The following is a 20,976-nucleotide window of genomic DNA, read 5'->3' as shown; positions in this document are numbered from 1 at the left end:
ATAGTAATTTTTTAATTTGTCCCCCCATTTTTCCATTTTCCTCTTAATCCTCTCATCATAACTCTTAGACAACCAACACATAAAAGCAAATCATTTTATTCTTGACCCAAATTTTTTCCTTATTTGCTTTTTGTGGGTCCATACGCTCTTTTTTTTTTCTTTTCTTTTCTTTTTTTTGCCCCTTTATTACTTTTCCCCAATTCAGGCCCTCCATCACAGGCATTGTTTGTTATAATTCACAGTCCACCACAAGATTTTCTCAAGAAAGAGGGGAGAGGAGAGGAGAGGAAAAAAGGAGGGGGGAATAATTTCCTTTTTTTAAAATTTTTATTTTCTTTTATTTTTCTTTATTTCATTATTAATTTTTTTTAAAAAAAACAACTCTTTTCGATTTTTTATTTTTTTTATTATTTTTTTAAAACTTTTTATTCTTTATTAAATCTCATTAATATTATCAACAAAACCACCCTCAGATGCCATTAAGGAAGAGAAAATCGAATATCATGGATACAAAAGAAAGAGAGGTAACACAGCTAGATGAGGAAAAATCTATGGAGAAAAAATTTAATATATTGGAAACCTTGGAGCTAAATGACAGAGAATTCAAGATAGAAATCCTAAAAATCCTCCGAGATATACAAGAAAACACAGAAAGGCAATTTAGGGAGCTCAGAAAACAACTCAATGAACACAAAGAATATATGTTCAAGGAAATTGAAACTATAAAAACAAATCAAACAGAGATGAAAAACTCAATTCACGAGCTGAAAAACGAAGTAACAAGCTGAGCTAATAGAACAGGTCAGATAGAAGAGAGGATTAGTGAAATAGAAGACAAGCAACTTGAGGCACAACAGAGAGAAGAAGAAAGAGACTCAAAAATTTAAAAAAATGAGATAGCCCTACAAGAATTATCTGACTCCATTAAAAAGAATAACATAAGAATAATAGGTATATCAGAGGGAGAAGAGAGAGAAAATGGAATGGAGAACATACTCAAACAAATAATAGATGAGAACTTCCCAAGCCTGTGGAAAGAACTAAAGCCTCAAGTTCAAGAAGCAAACAGAACTCCAAGTTTTCTTAACCCCAACAAACCTACTCCAAGGCATATCATAATGAAATTGACACAAACCAACAGCAAAGAAAAAATTCTCAAGGCAGCCAGGGAAAATAAGAATACAACATATAAAGGAAGGCCCATTAGATTATCATCAGATTTCTCAGCAGAAACTCTACAAGCTAGAAGAGAGTGGACCCCAATATTTAAAATCCTGAAAGAGAGGAACTTTCAGCCATGAATACTATACCCATCAAAGCTATCCTTCAAATATGAAGGAGAAATAAAAACATTCACAGATACAGAAAAGATGAGGGAATTTATCATCAGAAAACCCCCACTCCAGGAATTACTAAAGGGGGTTCTCCAATCAGATACAAAGAACAAAAAAAAACAGAGCCACAAGTAAAAGCTCCAAGAAGAACACAATAAAACCAAATTTAAACTGTGACAACAACAAAAAAAAGAGGGGGAGAAGATGGAGATTAACAGTAGCAAAGGACGATGGAGTGCAAAAGTACTCACAAAATAGTTCGCTACAATGAACAGGGTAGGGACCCTTTTCATTACTCAAAGGTAACCACCATTGAAAAAACCACCACAGAAGCACATGAGATAAAAAAGATAGCAACAGAGGAAAGATGTATGGAATACAACCAAATAAAAACAAAAGATAGAAAAACAAAAGAGAAGGATCAAACAAGACACAAAACTAACAGAAAGCAAGATATAAAATGGCAATAGGGAACTCACAAGTATCAATAATTACACTAAATGTAAACGGATTAAACTCACCAATAAAAAGGCACAGAGTAGCAGAATGGATTAAAAAAGAAAATCCAACTGTATGCTGCCTACAGGAAACTCATCTAAGTAACAAGGATAAAAACAAATTCAAAGTGAAAGGCTGGAAAACAATACTCCAAGCAAATAACATCCAAAAAAAAGCAGGTGTAGCAATACTCATATCGGATAATGCTGACTACAAGACAGGAAAAGTACTCAGAGACAAAAATGGCCATTTCATAATGGCTAAGGGGACACTGAATCAAGAAGACATAACAATTCTTAATATATATGCACCAAACCAAGGAGCACCAAAATATATAAGACAGCTACTTATTGATCTTAAAACAAAAACTGACAAAAATACAATCATACTTGGAGACCTCAATACACCGCTGACGGCTCTAGATCGGTCATCCAAACAGAGAATCAACAAAGACATAGTGGCCTTAAACAAAACACTAGAGCACCTGGATATGATAGACATCTACAGGACATTTCATCCCAAAGTGAATGAGTATACATTTTTCTCCAGTGTACATGGATCATTCTCAAGAATTGACCATATGTTGGGCCACAAAAACAACATCAGCAAATTCAGAAAAATTGAAGTTGTACCAAGCATATTTTCTGATCATAAAGCCTTGAAACTAGAATTCAACTGCAAAAAAGAGGAAAAAAATCCCACAAAAATGTGGAAACTAAACAACATACTTTTAAAAAATGAATGGGTCAAAGAAGAAATAAGTGCAGAGATCAAAAGATATATACAGACTAATGAAAATGACAATACGACATATCAGAATCTATGGGATGCAGCAAAAGCAGTGATAAGAGGGAAGTTCATATCACTTCAGGCATATATGAACAAACAAGAGAGAGCCCAAGTGAACCACTTAACTTCCCACCTTAAGGAACTAGAAAAAGAAGAACAAAGACAACCCAAAACCAGCCGAAGAAAGGAGATAATAAAAATCAGAGCAGAAATAAACGAATTAGAGAACAGAAAAACTATAGAAAAAATTAATAGAACAAGGAGCTGGTTCTTTGAAAAGATCAACAAAATTGACAAACCCTTGGCAAGACTTACCAAGGAAAAAAGAGAAAGAACTCATATAAACAAAATCCAAAATGAAAGAGGAGAAATCACCATGGACACCGTAGATATAAAAAGAATTATTGTAGAATACTATGAAAAACTTTATGCCACTAAATTCAACAACCTAGAAGAAATGGATAAATTCCTAGAAAAATACAACCTTCCTAGACTGAGTCAAGAAGAAGCAGAAAGCCTAAACAGACCAATCAGTAGAGAAGAAATAGAAAAAAACATTAAAAACCTCCCCAAAAATAAAAGTCCAGGCCCTGACGGCTATACCAGCGAATTTTATCAAACATTCAAAGAAGACTTGGTTCCTATTCTACTCAAAGTCTTCCAAAAAATTGAAGAAGAAGCAATACTTCCAAACACATTTTATGAGGCCAACATAACCCTCATACCAAAACCAGGCAAGGATGGCACAAAAAAAGAAAACTACAGACCAATATCTCTAATGAATACAGATGCTAAAATACTAAACAAAATACTAGCAAATCGAATACAACAACATATTAAAAAAATAATACATCATGATCAAGTGGGATTCATCCCAGAATCTCAAGGATGGTTCAACATACGTAAAACGGTTAATGTAATACACCATATCAACAAAACAAAGAACAAAAACCACATGATCTTATCAATAGACGCAGAAAAGGCTTTCGATAAAATACAACACAATTTTATGTTTAAGACTCTCAACAAAATGGGTATAGAAGGAAAATATCTCAACATGATAAAGGCCATATATGATAAACCATCAGCTAACATCATATTAAATGGCACTAAACTGAAGGCTTTCCCCCTTAAATCAGGAACAAGACAGGGTTGTCCACTCTCTCCACTCTTATTTAATGTGGTACTAGAGGTTCTAGCCAGAGCAATCAGACAAGACAAAGAAATAAAAGGTATCCATATCGGAAAAGAAGAAGTAAAGGTATCACTTTTTGCAGATGATATGATCCTATACATCGAAAACCCCAAAGAATCCACAAAAAGACTACTAGAAACAATAAGCCAATACAGTAAGGTCGCAGGATACAAAATTAACATACAGAAGTCAATAGCCTTTCTATATGCCAACAATGAAACAACTGAGAAGGAACTCAAAAGAATAATCCCCTTCACGATTGCAACAAAAAAAATAAAATACTTAGGAATAAACATAACAAAGAATGTAAAGGACTTATATAATGAAAACTATAAACCATTGTTAAGGGAAATCGAAAAAGATATAATGAGATGGAAGAATATACCTTGTTCTTGGCTAGGAAGAATAAATATAATCAAGATGGCTATATTACCCAAAGCAATATACAAATTTAATGCAATTCCCATCAAACTTCCAATGACATTTTTTAAAGAAATAGAGCAAAAAATCATCAGATTTATATGGAACTATAAAAAACCCCGAATAGCCAAAGCAATCCTAAAGAAAAAGAATGAAGCTGGGGGCATTTCAATACCTGACTTCAAACTCTATTATAGGGCCACGACAATTAAAACAGCATGGTATTGGCAGAAAAAATAGACACTCAGACCAATGGAACAGAATAGAAAGTCCAGAAATAAAACCACATATATATAGTCAAATAATTTTTGATAAAGGGGCCAACAACACACAATGGAGAAAAGAAAGCCTCTTCAATAAATGGTGCTGGGAAAACTGGAAAGCCACATGCAAAAGAATGAAACTGGACTACAGTCTCTCTCCCTGTATAAAAATTAACTCAAAATGGATCAAAGATCTAAACATAAGACCTGAAACAATTAAGTACATAGAAGAAGACATAGGTACTCAACTCAGGGACCTGGGTTTTAAAGAGCATTTTATGAATTTGACTCCACAGGCAAGAGAAGTGAAGGCAAAAATTAATGAATGGGACTACATCAGACTAAGAAGTTTTTGCTCAGCAAGAGAAACTGATAACAAAATAAACAGAAAGCCAACTAAATGGGCAATGATATTTTCAAACAACAGCTCAGATAAGGGCCTAATATCCAAAATATACAAAGAACTCATAAAACTCAACAACAAACAAACAAACAATCCAATAAAAAAATGGGAAGAGGATATGAATAGACACTTCTCCCAGGAAGAAATACAAATGGCCAACAGATATATGAAAAGATGCTCATCTTCTTTAGCTATTAGAGAAATGCAAATCAAAACGGCAATGAGATACCACCTCACACCTGTTCGATTAGCTGTTATTAGCAAGTCAGGTAATAGCTAATGTTGGAGAGGCTGTGGAGAAAAAGGAACTCTCATACACTGTTGGTGGGAATGTAAAGTAGTACAACCATTATGGAAGAAAGTATGGTGGTTCCTCAAAAAACTGAAAATAGAACTACCTTATGACCCAGCAATCCCTCTACTGGGTATATATCCCAGAAACTCAGAAACATTGATACGTAAAGACACATGCAGCCCCATGTTTATTGCAGCATTGTTCACAGAGGCCAGGACATGGAAACAACCAAAAAGCCCATCAATAGATGACTGGATAAAGAAGATGTGGCACATATACACTATGGAATACTACTCAGCCATAAGAAATGATGACATCGGAACATTTACAGCAAAATGGTGGGATCTTGATAACATGATACGAAGCGAAATAAGTAAATCAGAAAAAAAACAGGAACTGTATTATTCCATACGTAGGTGGGACATAATAGTGAAACTAAGAGACATTGATAAGAGTGTGGTGGTTACGGGGGGGAGGGGGGAATGGGAGAGGGATAGGGGGTGGGGAGGGGCACAAAGAAAACAAGATAGAAGGTGACAGAGGACAATCTGACTTTGGGTGGTGGGTATGCAACATAATTGAACGACAAGATAACCTGGACTTGTTATCTTTGAATATATGTATCCTGATTTATTGATGTCACCCCATTAAAAAAATAAAATTATTATAAAAAAAAAGAAAAGAATGCCCAATATTAAATATGGCAGGCTTTATTCATACTGTGGACTGAATGCTTATTATATCCCTGCAATTCACATGCTGAAGCCCTAACCAACAGTGTGGCTACTTGGAGGTAGGACCTCTAAGAAATTGGGTTAAATGAGATTACAAGGGTGGGGTCCAGATATGATAAGCTCACTATTCCTATAAGAAGAGAGAACAGATAGTTCATTCTCTGTCTCTCTACGTTCTCACACCAAGGGAAGGCCAAGTTCTCTCACAGGAAGAAGGGGTTGTCTGCAAGCCCAGGGAGAAATCCCCCTAGACACTGACCCTCCTGTCTTCTTGATCTGGGCCTTCCATTCTCCAGAACTTGTAAAAAAGTTAGTTTTTGTTGCTTATAACACTCCCTTCATAATATTTTGTTATAGAAGTATAAGCAAAATAGCATAAAAGTTGTTACAAAAACTTGGAAGCAGTTTTGGTACTGGTAATAAGAAGAGGGTAGAGGAGTCCTGTGGTGCATGCTAGAAAAAAAAAATTCTAGGTGCTTGTGAACATATGGATGTTAATGGTGATACTAGGGAGGACTCAGAAAGAAAAGAGGAGATGCAGAGTGCAAGGAAATACTGATAAATGGTGAAGAGCATTTTGATTGGAGTATATAGATGGTAACACCCCTCTCAGTGAGTCCTCGGACAGAAATAATAAATAGAGTATTGGACAATGGAGAATAGGCAATCTTTGTTATAAAGTGGTAAATAACTTGGCTTGGTCTCCTTCTAATGTTTCTAGAAAATAGCACTTGAGAACCATGAAATTGCATATTTAGCTGAAGACTTTCCTAAGCAAAATGTTGACATGCAGCCTCGGTCCTCCCGAGTGCTGATAGTACCTTCAAGAGGAGGGAGCTGAATTGAAGAAGGAACTGTGAAGCAGATGGACCCAGAACTAAATGACTTGGAAATTCTTGAATGTCCATATGCTAGAAATGAGAGTGGGTTTGGAGAGAGCACCCCAGTGGGGATGGACAGACAGTTGGGAAAGAGATGATGAGATTGTGTGAGCAGAAACACTGCTCAGCTCCTACAGGCTGGGATGGTTCTCTTATCTGTCAGCAAACGAGAACTATTATTTTTCAAGAAAAAGTAAAGAATGACCCCTAAAGGCCATTCAGAGATGATCAGAGCTGCCACATTGACCTCAAAGTTAGAGTCACTAAAAAAAAAAAAAAAAAAAAAAAAAAAGTTAGAGTCACTTCCTGAGATTCAACAGGGCTGATGTCCCTCACTAACAGCTTTGGGAGCAGTGTCCCCACAGGGAGACAAAGGTGCCATGCCACCTGGCTGAGCCATGGAGGTGACATGGCCATCCAGAAGGGCTGAGCATCAAATCTAACAACAAATGCTGTACACCAGAAACTAATATAAAATAATATTGAATGTAAATGGTAATTGAAAAGTAAATTTTTTTAAAAGAAAGAAATTAAACCTAAAAAAGACAAAAAAAAAAGACCTAATGAATGTTGCTAGATGCTGAAGGTACTAGGAACCCATCACCCTTTGGATGGGTCTTTCCAATGTTCCCCTTTGGGGATAGGAATATCTCCCCGCTCCCTGCCACAGCCCTGCATTTTGGAAGCACCTAATGTGTCTGGTCACAGGTTCACAACTGCAGAGGACTTCTGCCTTCCAATGAGCCTTACCCCAAGTGTCACCCAGGTCTGAGGCAGACAATACGTTGCTCCAACTTTGAACTTGAGACCTGTTAGTTGATGGTGGAATGAGTGGAGATTTGGGCAGCTGGAATAATGTATTTTGCATGAGAGAAGAACATGAATATGGGAGTGGCTCTGGGGGTGCAATGTTGTGGATGGAATGTTTATGTCTTCGCTTAACCCACAGTGCAGTTGTAATTGGAGATGGACCTCTGAGGCAGTAATTAAGGTTAAATGAGATCATAAGGGTGGGTCCTTGATTAGCTAGGTTAGCGTCCTTATAAACTGCTGAGTCTGTGGTCCTTTGTTATGGCAACCCGAGAAGATTAATGCAGTTGATTTTTCTCTTTTTTATTCTTTCCATGTAAATGTGTATCCTTATCCTTTTTATATCCTTTCATCTACAGTCATAGGATGAATTTGTTGTTCTTTGATTGTAGTCTTTAGATACTCACCTAGGTCACTGAGTTTCAGGCTTTCTTCTCATTTTAAAAATTCCATTTAGGCACTAAATTTTCCCATTTGGTCTGTGTATATCACATTTGCATTACTATTCAAATAAGGATATGTATTGATGTATAAAATTTACATCATATTTTAAGTAAACAAAATTTCTGTCTTTATTTGTGATCTTCCTTCCCTCAATGATTAGTTATGTAAAAGTGTATTGCTCTCTGTCTAAAAATGTAGAGCTCATATTTATCTTCACCTGCAGTACTAGGTGACTTCGAAGGTCTCACGATATCCTGCTTGCTTACAAAATGCTCTCAGGCTTGGAGTCAGTAGCTGAGAGTCCAGTGTGCCTTCCAGAGTCCCTGCAGGGCCCCACTCTGGAGTGTGTGGTCTGGGTCCTCCCTGGGCTAGTGCAAGGCCAGAGCAGTGTACACGCTGGGCTCATCTGGGGGCTCCTCTGACGGAGAGGAAGGGGTTGCACTTGTCTTCTGTCTGAGGGTTAAGTGGTTCAGCTGGGCGAAGGACATATCCTGGGGGTCCAAGGATGGAGCACCCTGGAAAGGGTAGAGTGAGAGACAGTTGTATTATTTGGGCAGGGAGAAGCCAGGACAGTTAGAGCAGGAAGGATCCACCTGACTGCCCATCTTCCTGTCCTCTGCCTCTTATCTGCCATTTGTGGACACACATTCCTCTGCCAGGACAGAAGGCAGGGTGACTATCCCCCCACCTTACCCTTGTGTGGTCCACCTGGGTGTATATCACTCCCTGGGTGTCTTTATAGTCAGTGCTCTGCAGTGGGGAGACAGGAGGACATGGACCTTCATTCCTTGTTCCCTTTGTCTCTTTTATTATTATTTTTTTTTTCATTTTTCCAAAGCTGGAAACGGGGAGACAGTCAGACAGACTCCCGCATGCACCCGACTGGGATCCACCCGGCATGCCCACCAGGGGGCGATGCTCTGTCCCTCTGGGGTGTTGCTCTGTTCCATCCAGAGCCATTCTAGCGCCTGAGGCAGAGGCCACAGAGCCATCCCCAGCGTCTGGGCCATCTTTGCTCCAATGGAGCCTTGCTGCGGGAGGGGAAGAGAGAGACAGAGAGGAAGGAGAGGGGGAGGGGTGGAGAAGCAGATGGGCGCTTCTCCTGTGTGCCCTGGCCAGGAATTGAACCTGGGACTCTGCACGCCAGGCCGACGCTCTACCGCTGAGCCAACTGGCCAGGGCCTGTCTCTTTTCTGACAAGTCTCCACTCAGAAACCAGAGAGTCAATTTTAAATCATAACTCAGGTCATATGAACTCCTTTTTCAGCTACATTTCCATTCATGTTTATATCGCCCGGACTAGGACAGAGCCCCAGAGGGCCTGGTGAGCAGAACATCAAATCAGGAGGATCATTCTTGGAGCTAATGGTCAATGACTTGCCGAATATTGCCTGTGCTTGGACTTGTCATCCCTGCCTTCTTGATTTCTATTAAGGATTTGTTGACTCATTGAATAAACAAATGAACTAATGAGGGAGAAACTAGACATCCTGATGGACCTTCATGTAGGCTTTGATTTCTCACCTCACCCAATATATATATATGTGTGTGTATATAATATATATAATATGTATATACACACATATATTTTATACACATATATAGAAGGAGTATATTTATAATCATAAATATAAAATATATTTTCTATAAATGCTAATGCTGTATACATCTGTGTATTCTTTTGTCTACTTAGCTATATAAAGAGACAAAGACAGAAAAAGCAACTTAGCAGTGGTTTTCAACATTTTTATACTTGGGGAATAGTGAAAATAAGAGCATTATTTCAGGGACCACTAGGACAGAAATCATCCTGAGCATGAGAGAATTTGACTAAGATCACTGGGTCTATAATCTTACAGCATTAGGGTGGTTTATTATTCCGTGGACTGGCATGAAATTTCTGGTGGACTCATCTGTGGAGTGATGGTTGAAAACCACTAACACAGAGACACAGAGAAAGAGACACAGAGAGGTAGGGCACTTGTCAAAGGGCCAAGAAGAGGACAGCTAAGGGACCTGCCCTCAGGGAATTCACGGTCCCTGGGCTGAGAACAGACCATCAACAAGAAGTAGGGTTGTGTGGAATGGTGATAAGTGTTAGGGAGACAAAGAATTAGTGACTCAGTAGGTAGAGAGAGAAAGAATTAGAAAAGGCTTCTGTATTTGTTTTTGTCTTGAAAGTATTGAACATTGAGAAGAAACAACTCTTTGGAGAAAACATTTAAGAGTTGTACATGTGCTCTGGCCTGTGGTGCAGTGGCTAGAATGTTGTCCCGAAACACTGAGGTCAGCAGCACAAGCCCAGGGTCGCTGGTTTGATCACAGGGTCACCAGCTCGATCCTCAGGTCACCAGATCATTCCTAAGGGCACCGACTGCATCCCAAGGCTGCGGTTTGACCCAGAGGTTGCCAGTTCAAGCCCCAGTCAAGGTGTGTTTGAGAAGCAATCAATGGGAGCATAACAACATGGAACAATGGGTTGATGTTTTTCTCTCTCTTTCTATTCCTTACCCTCTCTCTGATTCTCTCTCTCTCAAAAACAAAACAAAACTGTAAGTGTAAAATAAAATGTTATATGTGTGACATTAAAATGCCCGCTAAAAAGACAATAGATATGTCTCACAGGTATTCAGATGTTTGAAACTGGTGCTCAGAGAAGAGATCAGAGCTAGAAACAGTTGTGGTTTTATGAACAGAGAGAGGTTCCAGCTATCTCTGGGATTAAATAAATTTTGCAACATAAATACAGAGCTGTCTCCAGGTTAGATTAACAAGATAGCTGGTGGACTTCCTGTGGGAATAGGCACCAAATGCCAATTGTTACAGCCACAGCACATTGTTGGGCAAATCCAGTGCATGTCAATCCATGGGATTGGAGGAAAGACAGAAAACGCAGTTAAAGAAAGGTAGAGGCAGAGGGGATCTGGCTTTTGGTTCAGCAATGGAGCATCAGCCAGCCTGTGGAAGTCCCAGGTTTGATTCCTGGGCAGGGCACACAGAAGAAGCGCCCATCTGCTTCTTAACCCTTCGCCTTCTCATTCTTCTCTATCTCTCTCTTCTCCTCCCACAGCCAAGGCTCCATTGGAGCAAAGTTGGCCCAGGTGCTGAAGATGGCTCCATGGCCTCTGCTTCAGGTGCTAGCATGGTTCTGGTTGCAAAGGAGCAAGGGCCCCAGATGGGCAGAGCATCACATCGCCCCCTAGTGGGCATGCTGGGTGGATCCCAGTCAGGCACATGTGGAAGTCTGTCTCTCTGCCTCCGGGCTTCTCACTTCAGAAAAATACAAAAACCCCAACCAAACAAGCAAACAAACAAAAAACAAAGAAAGAAAGGAAGAATGTCATAGTACCAGGTCTGCCTGGTCTACAGGGGGATTTTTTTTTTTTTGTATTTTTCTGAAGCTCGAAACAGGGAGGCAGTCAGACAGACTCCCGCATGCGCACGACCGGGATCCACCCGGCATGCCCACCACGGGGCGATACTCTGCCCATCTTGGGGCATCGCTCTGCCGCAATCAGAGCCATTCTAGTGCCTGAAGCAGAGGCCACAGAGCCATCCTCAGCGCCCGGGCAAACTTTGCTCCAGTGGAGCCTTGGCTGCGGGAGGGGAAGAGAGAGACAGAGAGGAAGGAGAAGGGGAGGGGTGGAGAAGCAGATGGGTGCTTCTCCTGTGTGCCCTGGCTGGGAATCGAACCCAGGACTCCTGCACGCCAGGCCGACGCTCTACCACTGAGCCAACCGGCCAGGGTACAGGGGGATTTCCTGTGAATAAGGAAAGGCACGTTGGTCAGACAGTACCAGGAAAGTCTCAACCCTACAATCACTATCATGCAGTTCATAAACAGCACAATCATCCACGGCAGCGTGACCATTCAGAGATATGAACAACCAAGGATCAAAGGGACCCAAGTAGAGGAACCAAGGGGAAGGGGCCCCTGTGGTATCAGAAAAACCCACTGAGAAGTGGTGTTCCCACAGCCTGCACGTGTCCTCGCATGGATGGGCACGCTCAGATACTGCTGAGCTGGGAGTGGTGGTAGGCAAGACAAGCCTCCCACAAATTTAGTTTGTGAGCACGCCTGTGGTGGGCGCCCTGGATAGGGTAGGGGTCTTACCCGACCGTCCACCTCTTTGTCCTCTTCAGCTTGGAGATCCCTTAGGGAAGCACCTGGAGAATGAGGAGATTCCATCTCACGCCAAGATCCCCACAAGCCCCTCCCAAATTGGTGGGGAGGCTGACGTTCATGGAGGAGCAGGGAGGTGTCTAAGACTGCGCGGACGTGGGACTTTCACGCTTCCTCACCGCGAAGCCCAGAACGCTTTTTGATCCCTCCTCCAGTTCCCGTGTCCCACCAGGACCTCACCTTCTCCTGAACTGCACCGGTGCTGTTCATGGGCATGGGCCGTGGGGCTGGAGCCGGAGCTGAGGGAGGAGAGAAGGAGCGTCAGGCAGTGGTGAAGGAGCCACAGGTGGAGGCAGAAGGTCTAGGGACCTTTTGGGGAAGAAATCACCTTTTCCTCAGCACTCTGGTCTGAATGTCAGGGTCTGAAGCAGCTGCAAAAAGTTAGACATTAGCTTCCAAAACACCCGAGAACGCAGCCTCCAGGACCTCACGAAGATCTCAGAGGCTGTGATCCCCAGCCCAGTCCAGTTGGAATTCAATGTAAGTGAAATTAGAAGGTAGCACTCAAAACTTGCATGGTTGATTTAAATATATTTTTATGAACCGGGAAGAACAGTTTCAAAAGTCCAGCTTTGTTCTTGTTACATCTCTTCATTCTCACAGAGGATGGTATTTAGAAGCCAAGATCTGGGTGGTAGGAGGGCTTATTTCTAGTGGGCTTGTCACTGTGTCTAGAACTTAGCTGATGCACACAGTACAAACACTGATACCTCTTACTATTTCTATGTCAGTTGATGTGTGTGTGTAGATATACAAAAATATATATATATATATATAATATTTTTAAATGTTTTTCTTTTTTAAATGAAGCTATAGTGACACATTCAATTCTAAAGAATACATCTCCATTATTTCTAAATTTTTCAAGGATGGTTAACCCCATATATTAATATATTTTCTCAAAGCAATGAAATTCCCAACCTCTTTAACTTCCACCCATTCTTCACAACCAGACCCGCTCCCCACCACTCTTGACTGCAGAATGCCAATGGCACCTTCTCATGATTCCCCCTCCTCACTGGCAGCATTGGTTCCTCAGGTGCTGGGTGCACCCTGCTCCCTCCACACAGGGCCCTCCTGTCACAGCTGTACTTCTGTGGGAATCCCAGATCTCTGCCCAGGAAGGTTATCAGTGGCACCCGGGATAGAAAGAGCTTCCTAGAAACTCTGGATTGTTTAATTAGGAGAACTTTCAAAACTGAACGTTACCTTACTTTATTTCTTTCTTTCTATTTTTTTGTTTTATATTTTATTATTTTATTTTATACCACATTTTGGCTGGTGCCCTAACAAGCCACTTCATGTGTCTTTAGAGGAAGAGTGCCCCTCTCAGGTAGTCCAGCTCTCCCCGTCTTAGACTCACCTGGCTTCCTGCACTTTTTCTGGTGCTTAAGAGGAAGAGGAGGAAAAAGAGGAGGGAGAGCAGCAGGACGAACGTCACAGCGACCCCAATGAGAACTTTCTGGTATGTTTGAAGACCTTGGACACAATGATGTCATGAATGAACCAATAATGTCATTGGATTGAGCACCCACTGTGCACTTTTGGGGGTTTGTAACTTAATCACCTCTCACCTTCATTGCAATGAAGCAACATGTGAATTCCACCCATGCTTCCACCCATTTCACAGATGAGGAAACTGAGGTTCAGAGAGGTAAATCTGGTGCCCCACGTCTCCCAGCTTAGAAGTGGAAGGCTGGAATTTGAACCTGGTACGGGGGGATCCCTTGTGCTCTGCTCATGCTTCTTCACCAGACAGACACCAGTTTAGGCTCTGAAGGCTGCTTGTCAGATTGGAAAGACCTTTCCCCCAGTCCCCGTGTGCCCCAGGCCTCTTCTGTAGCTAGAGCTGGATGCAGCCCCCGCACGTAGTTCCCACTCACCAACCTGTCAGAGACTTTGTGGGGTGGACCCTGTGACCTCCCCAATCTTGATATCCAGCCAAGAAATGTTCTCTGTCCCGCAGACCCGACGCCCCCACTTTATGAGGCCTCCGTAAACTTTTCCGAGTGGCTGTGTGGGAGGGGAACTGAGGACAGATCTGCCATTTCCTGAGCACTGGGTGGGCCACCCACGAGGAGGACTTCCAGTTCTGGGATCTCACCTACATTCCTTAGCAAACCGGTGAGGGAGACGTGAGGAGACACGTTTCACAGACAGTGAACCTGGGACTCAGAGGGGGATGAGGCTGTCCGAGGCCCCACCGCCGAGAAGCCATTGAGCTGCTATTCATACCCCGTGGACCCTGGTCTCCCAGCCCTTGTTTATTTTTCTTTGATTTGTGATATTTTTCCTTTGATAAGAACAGGCTGGGCACTGCAGACTGCTAGGAAAGCGCTTGGGATGTCACCTTGTCATTGCCCTGTGTGTCCCTCACACCCCAAGCACCTCACACTGCCCACCCCTCGCTTCTGCAGAGCAGGGTGGTGTCTGCCGGGTCAGAACCACGCTGCCCCTGGAAATCTGAGCTGAGATTCTCCTCTGTTGTGCGGGGGACAGGCTGAGGCTTAGATGGCAGGGGACCTGTCCAAAATACCCTCTCAGAGAGTACTGAGACCACACCCCTGACAGAGGACCCCACCTGTACATCATAAACCAAAGACAAGGAGGGGAGGGTTTGGGGCTGTTGTCTCCCTGCCTCACCTTGACTTTCCCTCCCTCAGGCTGGGCCCCAACATGTCCTTCTGCCCTGACCACAGCACCCATCATCAGCCAGCCTCAGAGCCTGTGGACCCCTGTGGTCCAACCCCAGCCTCAGCCCTGCTTCTCTGCCCACCTCCCAGCCTCCCCAGGGGACAAGCTCACTCTTGAGTTTCTGAGGGGGCATCAGATTCTCTGAGACACTCAGAACCCCCCTGGGGAGGTCTGTGCTCCTGTGAAGCAAAGAGGTCCCAGGGACTCACCAGCTGTGGATATGGGCCCTGGGGGTGGGGCGCTGGGGTCTGCAGAGGGTGCTGGGAAACAGACAAGAGAAGAGTGAGGGGTACAGTGCCCCCCGCAGGGATGCTGTATTTGCTCACACCCATCTCCTGTGTCTGCCCTGTGCCCGTGGCGAGATCCTCCCTCCACACCCCTGGAAAATGTGGTGGCGGGCATGAGGAAGGGGCAGCGGTGACAGGGGCCTTTGGGCTCCATCCCTCTGAGGACAGTGTCTCCATCTTGATGACCCTGCCCTGGAGCCCCTCACTCCTGTCCTAGATTAAGGCTATTCTGGGCAGGACACTTAACCAAACATAAGGACATAGAGGGTCAGGACTGGGGCTCCCTACCTAAGCCCAGGAGCTCCAGATCATTACTGGGCTGTGACCACACCTGGGGACCGTTCCTGTAATAGCCATAGCTTCTGAACGTCCACTTGTGGCTGAGGGTCAAGGGGCCCACAGGGAACAGGGCCAGGAATCGCCCATTTGGGTGTTGTTTTGAATCTTGGGTCCAAGACCTGTGTTCTCTTTCCTTAGTCAGAATAAATTTTCCAAATCCTTCTTCTGAGCTACATTGGAGGGTCACGTTCCCTCCTGAGATCATGACAGGGCTGGGCAAGGCTGAGAGGCTGGGTTTGCTGTAGATTCCTAGGAGAGGAAAGGGCAGCGTGTTAGATGGGGCTCACCCCTCCCTCACATCCCCCATGACTGGGCTGTGAGAGGGGAGACCCCCTGAGAATAGACCCCCTTCCTGAGGGCAGAGCCTGAGGCTGGGACCCCTGAGTGTCCCCACACCTGTCACCACCATCTCCAGGGGGTTACTCTGCTCCCACAAGCCAGTGGCGCTGAGATAGTAACAGTGATATATCCCTGCAGTACGCTCTGTCATCTGTGTGATGGAGAAGTTGACCTTGTCTCCGGAATCCAGTGGCTTCTTTTTGTACCAAGGTTCGGAGCTTCTGCCTTTATACAGATGATACTCCAAGGCCTGCAGGGTACCCTGACACCAAGTGGTCACAGAACTGCCCCAGGCCATCCCAGAGCCTGGCTCAGCCCAGATGGTGGGTTTGGGGAGGGTCCCTGGAAGGAAATCAGGGGCTGGGTCACAAGATATCCCCCACTCCCAGTCCCTAGCTCTCACCCTGAACATCTCAGATGTCTCCTATCCATCAGCCCAGAACTACATTTTTCCATTCACAACTTCCCAGGAATGGCCTTTTGTCCCCACGAGGAGTGGAAACTGGGACACCTGGGAACAGACTCACCTGCCTGCACTCGGGTCCTCAGAGCCACACTCAGTCCTGGAAGAGATTTCGTGTGAGATTTAGCCCTGAATCCTGAGCAGAACCTCCTCCCCCATAGTGAGCCTCCTGAGTCCTGGGGTCCTGACAGACCAGGTGGCTGTGGGGAAGGGTCACTTCTGGACCAAGGCTTCCTCTCCCCCTCCTCATTCTCACCCAGGCAGAGCAGGGCTGTGAGTGTGGGGGTCATGGTGTCTCTTCCCTCTTGTCCTGGCTGTGCAGATGGAAGAAATCATGATGCCCTCAGCAGAGACAGACACACGGGGTGTGGCCACTGGGAGGCTGACCCTCCCTGTCACAGGGCTGTCATGTCTGCAGCCCCTCAGAAAGGGAACGTTCCTTCCCCAAGGCCTAGTTCTCATTTCCATGATTCAGCAGGAAATAACCCACAGCTCCAGGTGAGCTGACTCAGGGAAGGTTCTTCCCTGTCAGAGCCTCCCCCATGAGGTCACCTTTGTCCTCAGCCCGTCCATCAGCTCCTCCCTGTGGGGTCCTCACCATGGACGGTGGTCACCAGCCCTGGAGATGCTTCAGGAAGACATTGGTCCCTGTGACTGCAGAGCTCAGATCAGCAGGGACAGGTTCACCGTCTCCCTGTGCAGTTCAGGTCCAGTGTCTCTGACAATGAGCACAAAGGGGAAGTACGGGGAAATAGGGAAGGAAACTTGTCCCTTCCATGGCCCTATTGTGTGGGTTTCCCTTCTGGGAACAATCCGGACTCATTCCTGACCTCAGAGCCCCTTGCTCCTTGGGCAGGGTTCTCTTCCTCATTCTGGGGTCCTGCATGTAAGCCTTAGAGGACTTTTATTTGGGTTCAACATTTAATATTTAAGAAACAGATAACCATGACATAAATATTCATCAGTCATCTACTGCCTGTGTGACCTGGACAGTAACACCTTATCTCTTTCCTTGTTTGGATCGTGTTGTCATGAACCTCTCTCCTCAGCGTGGTCGCGGTGTCCCTGGTTCCTGGCTCAGGAGAGGGGACCGGTCACTGTTCTGGTTCAGACCACGTGCAGACACAGCAGGATCATGGTGTCGGACTCCACAGTGAAGAGAAACATTTGTTACATCCACTCTAGAGCCCTTGTCTGCTTCGAATACCCATAAATGCCACTGTTTCTGAAATATGCAGAAATCACCATTTTCAGGAAAAGAGAAATGAAAGTTCCCCAAAGAGACAGGAAAACACAAGGAAAAAACCACAAGGAACAGAGAACAAAGTTGTGTGGCAGCCAGAGCCTGGGCCTATCAAAGGTCCCTAGAATGTGGGTTTCCACTCAGGTTATGCCAAGAAGGGAGGGTCAGGGCTTCAGGCGAAGGCTGGAAGCTGGGGTGCCCCTCACCTTGTGTCTGTGGGTGGGCTGCTCTTGCTCTGCTCACGGACCCACCCCCTTTGTCAGCACTGAGTCACTCCTCCCGTGGGGTGTGGGAAACAGAGTTATTGCACAAACTCACTGCTTATTTTTAGTGGCATGAGTGCATCCCTCATGTGAGCATGAGACCAGCATTATCCATCCCCGCCTTACACAACCCCGGGCAGACACTAAGTCTGAAAGAGTGGACACCAAGGAGCAGAAGAAGCTGCCATCGTTACCGCTCCACCGTCAGCCTGACTTCCAGGACAGCCTTGGAAGAAACCTGCGGAAGATCAGGTGTGTGAGGGGAAGAGCCTTCCAACAAGAAAGGACTGTAGAGTCACCCTCATACATGACAAAGCACTAAGGACAGTGGTCTATGGTAATGGGGACTGTCGAATGCAATGAAATAGAGTCAGTAGGAAAATGTAAGAGTGACTAAAAATGAAGGGTGTCTAAATATCTGGTAAAAATAAAGGGGAATACTGAATTGTTCAGACAAGAGTATGGACCCTATTACAGAAGAGTAGGACATCCTCGAGATGGTTTGGCAGTTTAACTGGGACACCTTCCTCCTGGTTCAGGGCTCAAACCAGCTTTCACCCCACCCAGCTTAGTGAGACACATGGGGGTTCACAAGCCTTAGGGACAAGAAGACAGAACTAGGCTGAGAGGAAGGAAGAAAATTCAGAGGGACCAGACATGAAGGTCCCATAGAGGCCGTGCCCTGGAGTCAGGTGTTCTCACCCAGTGGGTCCTGTGAGCAGGTCTGGGTTTTTTTTTTTTATAAATAAATTTTAATTTTAATGTGGTGACATCAATAAATCAGGATACATATATTCAAAGAAAACATTTCCAGGTTATCTTGTCATTTAGTTCTGTTGCATACCCATCACCCAAAGGGAGATCGTCCTCCGTCACCCTCTATCCAGTTTTCTTTGTACCCCTCCCCCTCCCCCTCTCCCTCCTTCCCTCCCCCCACCCCCCGTAACCACCACACTCCTGTCCATGTCTCTTAGTCTCGTTTTTATGTTCCACCAATGTATGGAATCCTGCAGTTCTTGTTTTTTTTCTGATTCACTTATTTCACTCCGCATAATGTTATCAAGATTCCACCATTCTGCTGTAAGTGATCTGATGTCATCATTTCTTCTAGCTGAAAAGTATACCATGGTGTATATGTGCCCCATCTTCTTTATCCAGTCTTCTTTTTTTTTTTACAGTGATTAAAAGCCTTTAAGCAAACTCTTGGCCAATACAGTAAGAATCCATAAAAGAGTAGTGTCCTTAACATGTTCACCAAGTCCAAGTTGGCCCCATCACCATGCCAAATCCCTGAAAAATGCAACCCAACCACAGTTCAGTCTGTTAGGAGCTGTCACAGGGAGCAGGAGTCCAAGAAAAGTCCACATTCAGGAAAAGTCCGCATGGCACTGGAGTTGTCACCATTCTATACTTTGCAGCTCATATCCAAGTCCCAATGACTGCTGCTTCTAGCTGGTAATGATTCAGGTAGACTGGAAACGCCATTTGCAGCATGCGTGGATATGGAGCTTCTGTTCTCCTCTGCCTGGAGAGATGAGACCAGGTTGCTTTTCCCTGGAGCTCTGCGACTGTGGCATGGTAAAGAGAACCTTGGGATACACTAAGCTGGGTGGCAAAGGTAGATTCATAATAGAAGTTGGCAAAAGGGGGAAAGAGAGCTCTAAATTAGGAGTAGGTCCCAGCCTGAAATATGAGTGGGGCATTGAGGTAGGAGGGATAAAGGAAACACTATATATTAAGCAAAGCAGCAGAAAATAGGACTATCAACACCCACAACAGAGATCTTTGAGGGAAGAATAAAAAACCTGACTATTCAGGCAAAACATAGTTAAGTGGCCCTTGTGCGAATGAGATCAGTTTACCTGCTTCTTGGAAGAAATACCCTAGGCTCGTCCACAGTGTTGTAGATGGGGCCGACGGCCCTGGGCACCTTAGCCTTCAGTGGCAAACCCCAGTTTTCTGGGCAAGGTTAGGTCATAGGTGGCTGGAGCAGGGCTGGAAGAGACTGAACCCCCCTTAGAGGAGCGAGGGGGAAGCCTACCTTCCAGTGTCCCTGTTTCCTCACAGCAGAGGCTTGTGAGCCTGGCAGGTTTTAGCTCAATGACCTTCTTTTCCACTATTGAAGCAGGATCCAGATGGCATCCTATGAGACCCCTTTGGGGCATTGGAGCCTTTAAGGGTGTATTCTAAAAGCTGGTAGTTCCCCTGATCTCTATTGGGCTTTTTCTGCCTCTAGGTCTCTTAAAAGCCATGCTCAGAAGATCTCGCTGAGGGGTTTGAGGATCCCCATCCGCCTATATAAATCTTTTCCATATATCTGGAGCTATTTGGAAAAAGACAAAACAGTGTTATTAGCTGGATCTAATAAAGAAGGTAGTAGTTTGCAGGCAAAAAAAATTTGGTGTCTCCTGTTCATCAGCATTCAAAAGAAATGTAATTTTTTTTAAGTAAAAAGTATGATATGGTAGACCCGTAGGAGTTCCAGGATATGAGTACCCCCTTAAAAAATTTTTTTTAATTGACCTTAAAATGTTTGCTGAGTACACTTTAATAATACCTTAACTTTAAAGATTGTAAGCATGACAAAATACAGTGAATGCTTTTGCTCCATATGCAGGAGCATTTTCAGTTTAGCCAGTTTAGGAAATTCAATAATAGAACAATGCATACAGACAATGAGCTATAACATGCTTAGCAGGCTCTCCTGTTCTGACAGAGGTTACTATAGATCCGGAATATGTATCCACTGTAATGTGGACATACGACTGTTTGCCAAATGCAGGTATATGAGTAATATCCATCTGCCAAAGTTGTCCTGGTAGGGGTCCTTGAGGGTTGACTCCAAATGAAGGGGCAGTATAGGACCCCTTGGACAGGATTTCCCAATCTGCCGTGCTACTTCCCGAGAAAGTTGAAACTGTTTACACAGGGCTGCAGCGTTCTGGTGATGAATAGTATGAGACTGACTTGCTCGGTCTGTCATGGTTGCTCTATATAATTTTCTTTTGGGTAGCTTGATCAACAAGGGCATTCCTAGGCCCTGGCCGGTTGGCTCAGCGGTAGAGCCTTGGCCTGGTGTGCAGAATTCCTGGGTTCGAT

General features: G+C 44.2%; 2 protein-coding genes across 3 annotated transcripts in view; one reads left to right on the top strand and one right to left on the bottom strand.

Moving 5' to 3' along the window:
* The window catches only part of LOC136399362 (leukocyte immunoglobulin-like receptor subfamily A member 5), a 429,345-nt gene that overhangs the window by 325,208 nt on the left and 83,161 nt on the right, over nt 1-20,976 (top strand). The gene's annotated exons all lie outside the window — the stretch shown is intronic.
* On the bottom strand, nt 8,435-16,661 carry LOC136397138 (leukocyte immunoglobulin-like receptor subfamily A member 5). Its single transcript, XM_066371726.1, has 9 exons — nt 16,628-16,661; nt 16,436-16,471; nt 15,966-16,250; nt 15,519-15,818; nt 15,153-15,203; nt 13,613-13,637; nt 12,430-12,488; nt 12,181-12,233; nt 8,435-8,581 (listed from the first exon to the last, which is right to left on the bottom strand). The coding sequence occupies exons 1-9, from the start codon at nt 16,659-16,661 to the stop codon at nt 8,435-8,437; spliced, it is 990 nt and encodes a 329-aa protein (XP_066227823.1).

The sequence above is a fragment of the Saccopteryx leptura genome, chromosome 3, assembly GCF_036850995.1.
Source record: "Saccopteryx leptura isolate mSacLep1 chromosome 3, mSacLep1_pri_phased_curated, whole genome shotgun sequence".
NCBI lineage: Eukaryota > Metazoa > Chordata > Mammalia > Chiroptera > Emballonuridae > Saccopteryx > Saccopteryx leptura.
The sequence above is the reverse complement of the archived record's forward strand: the minus strand, read 5'-3'. Positions and strand labels throughout refer to the sequence as shown.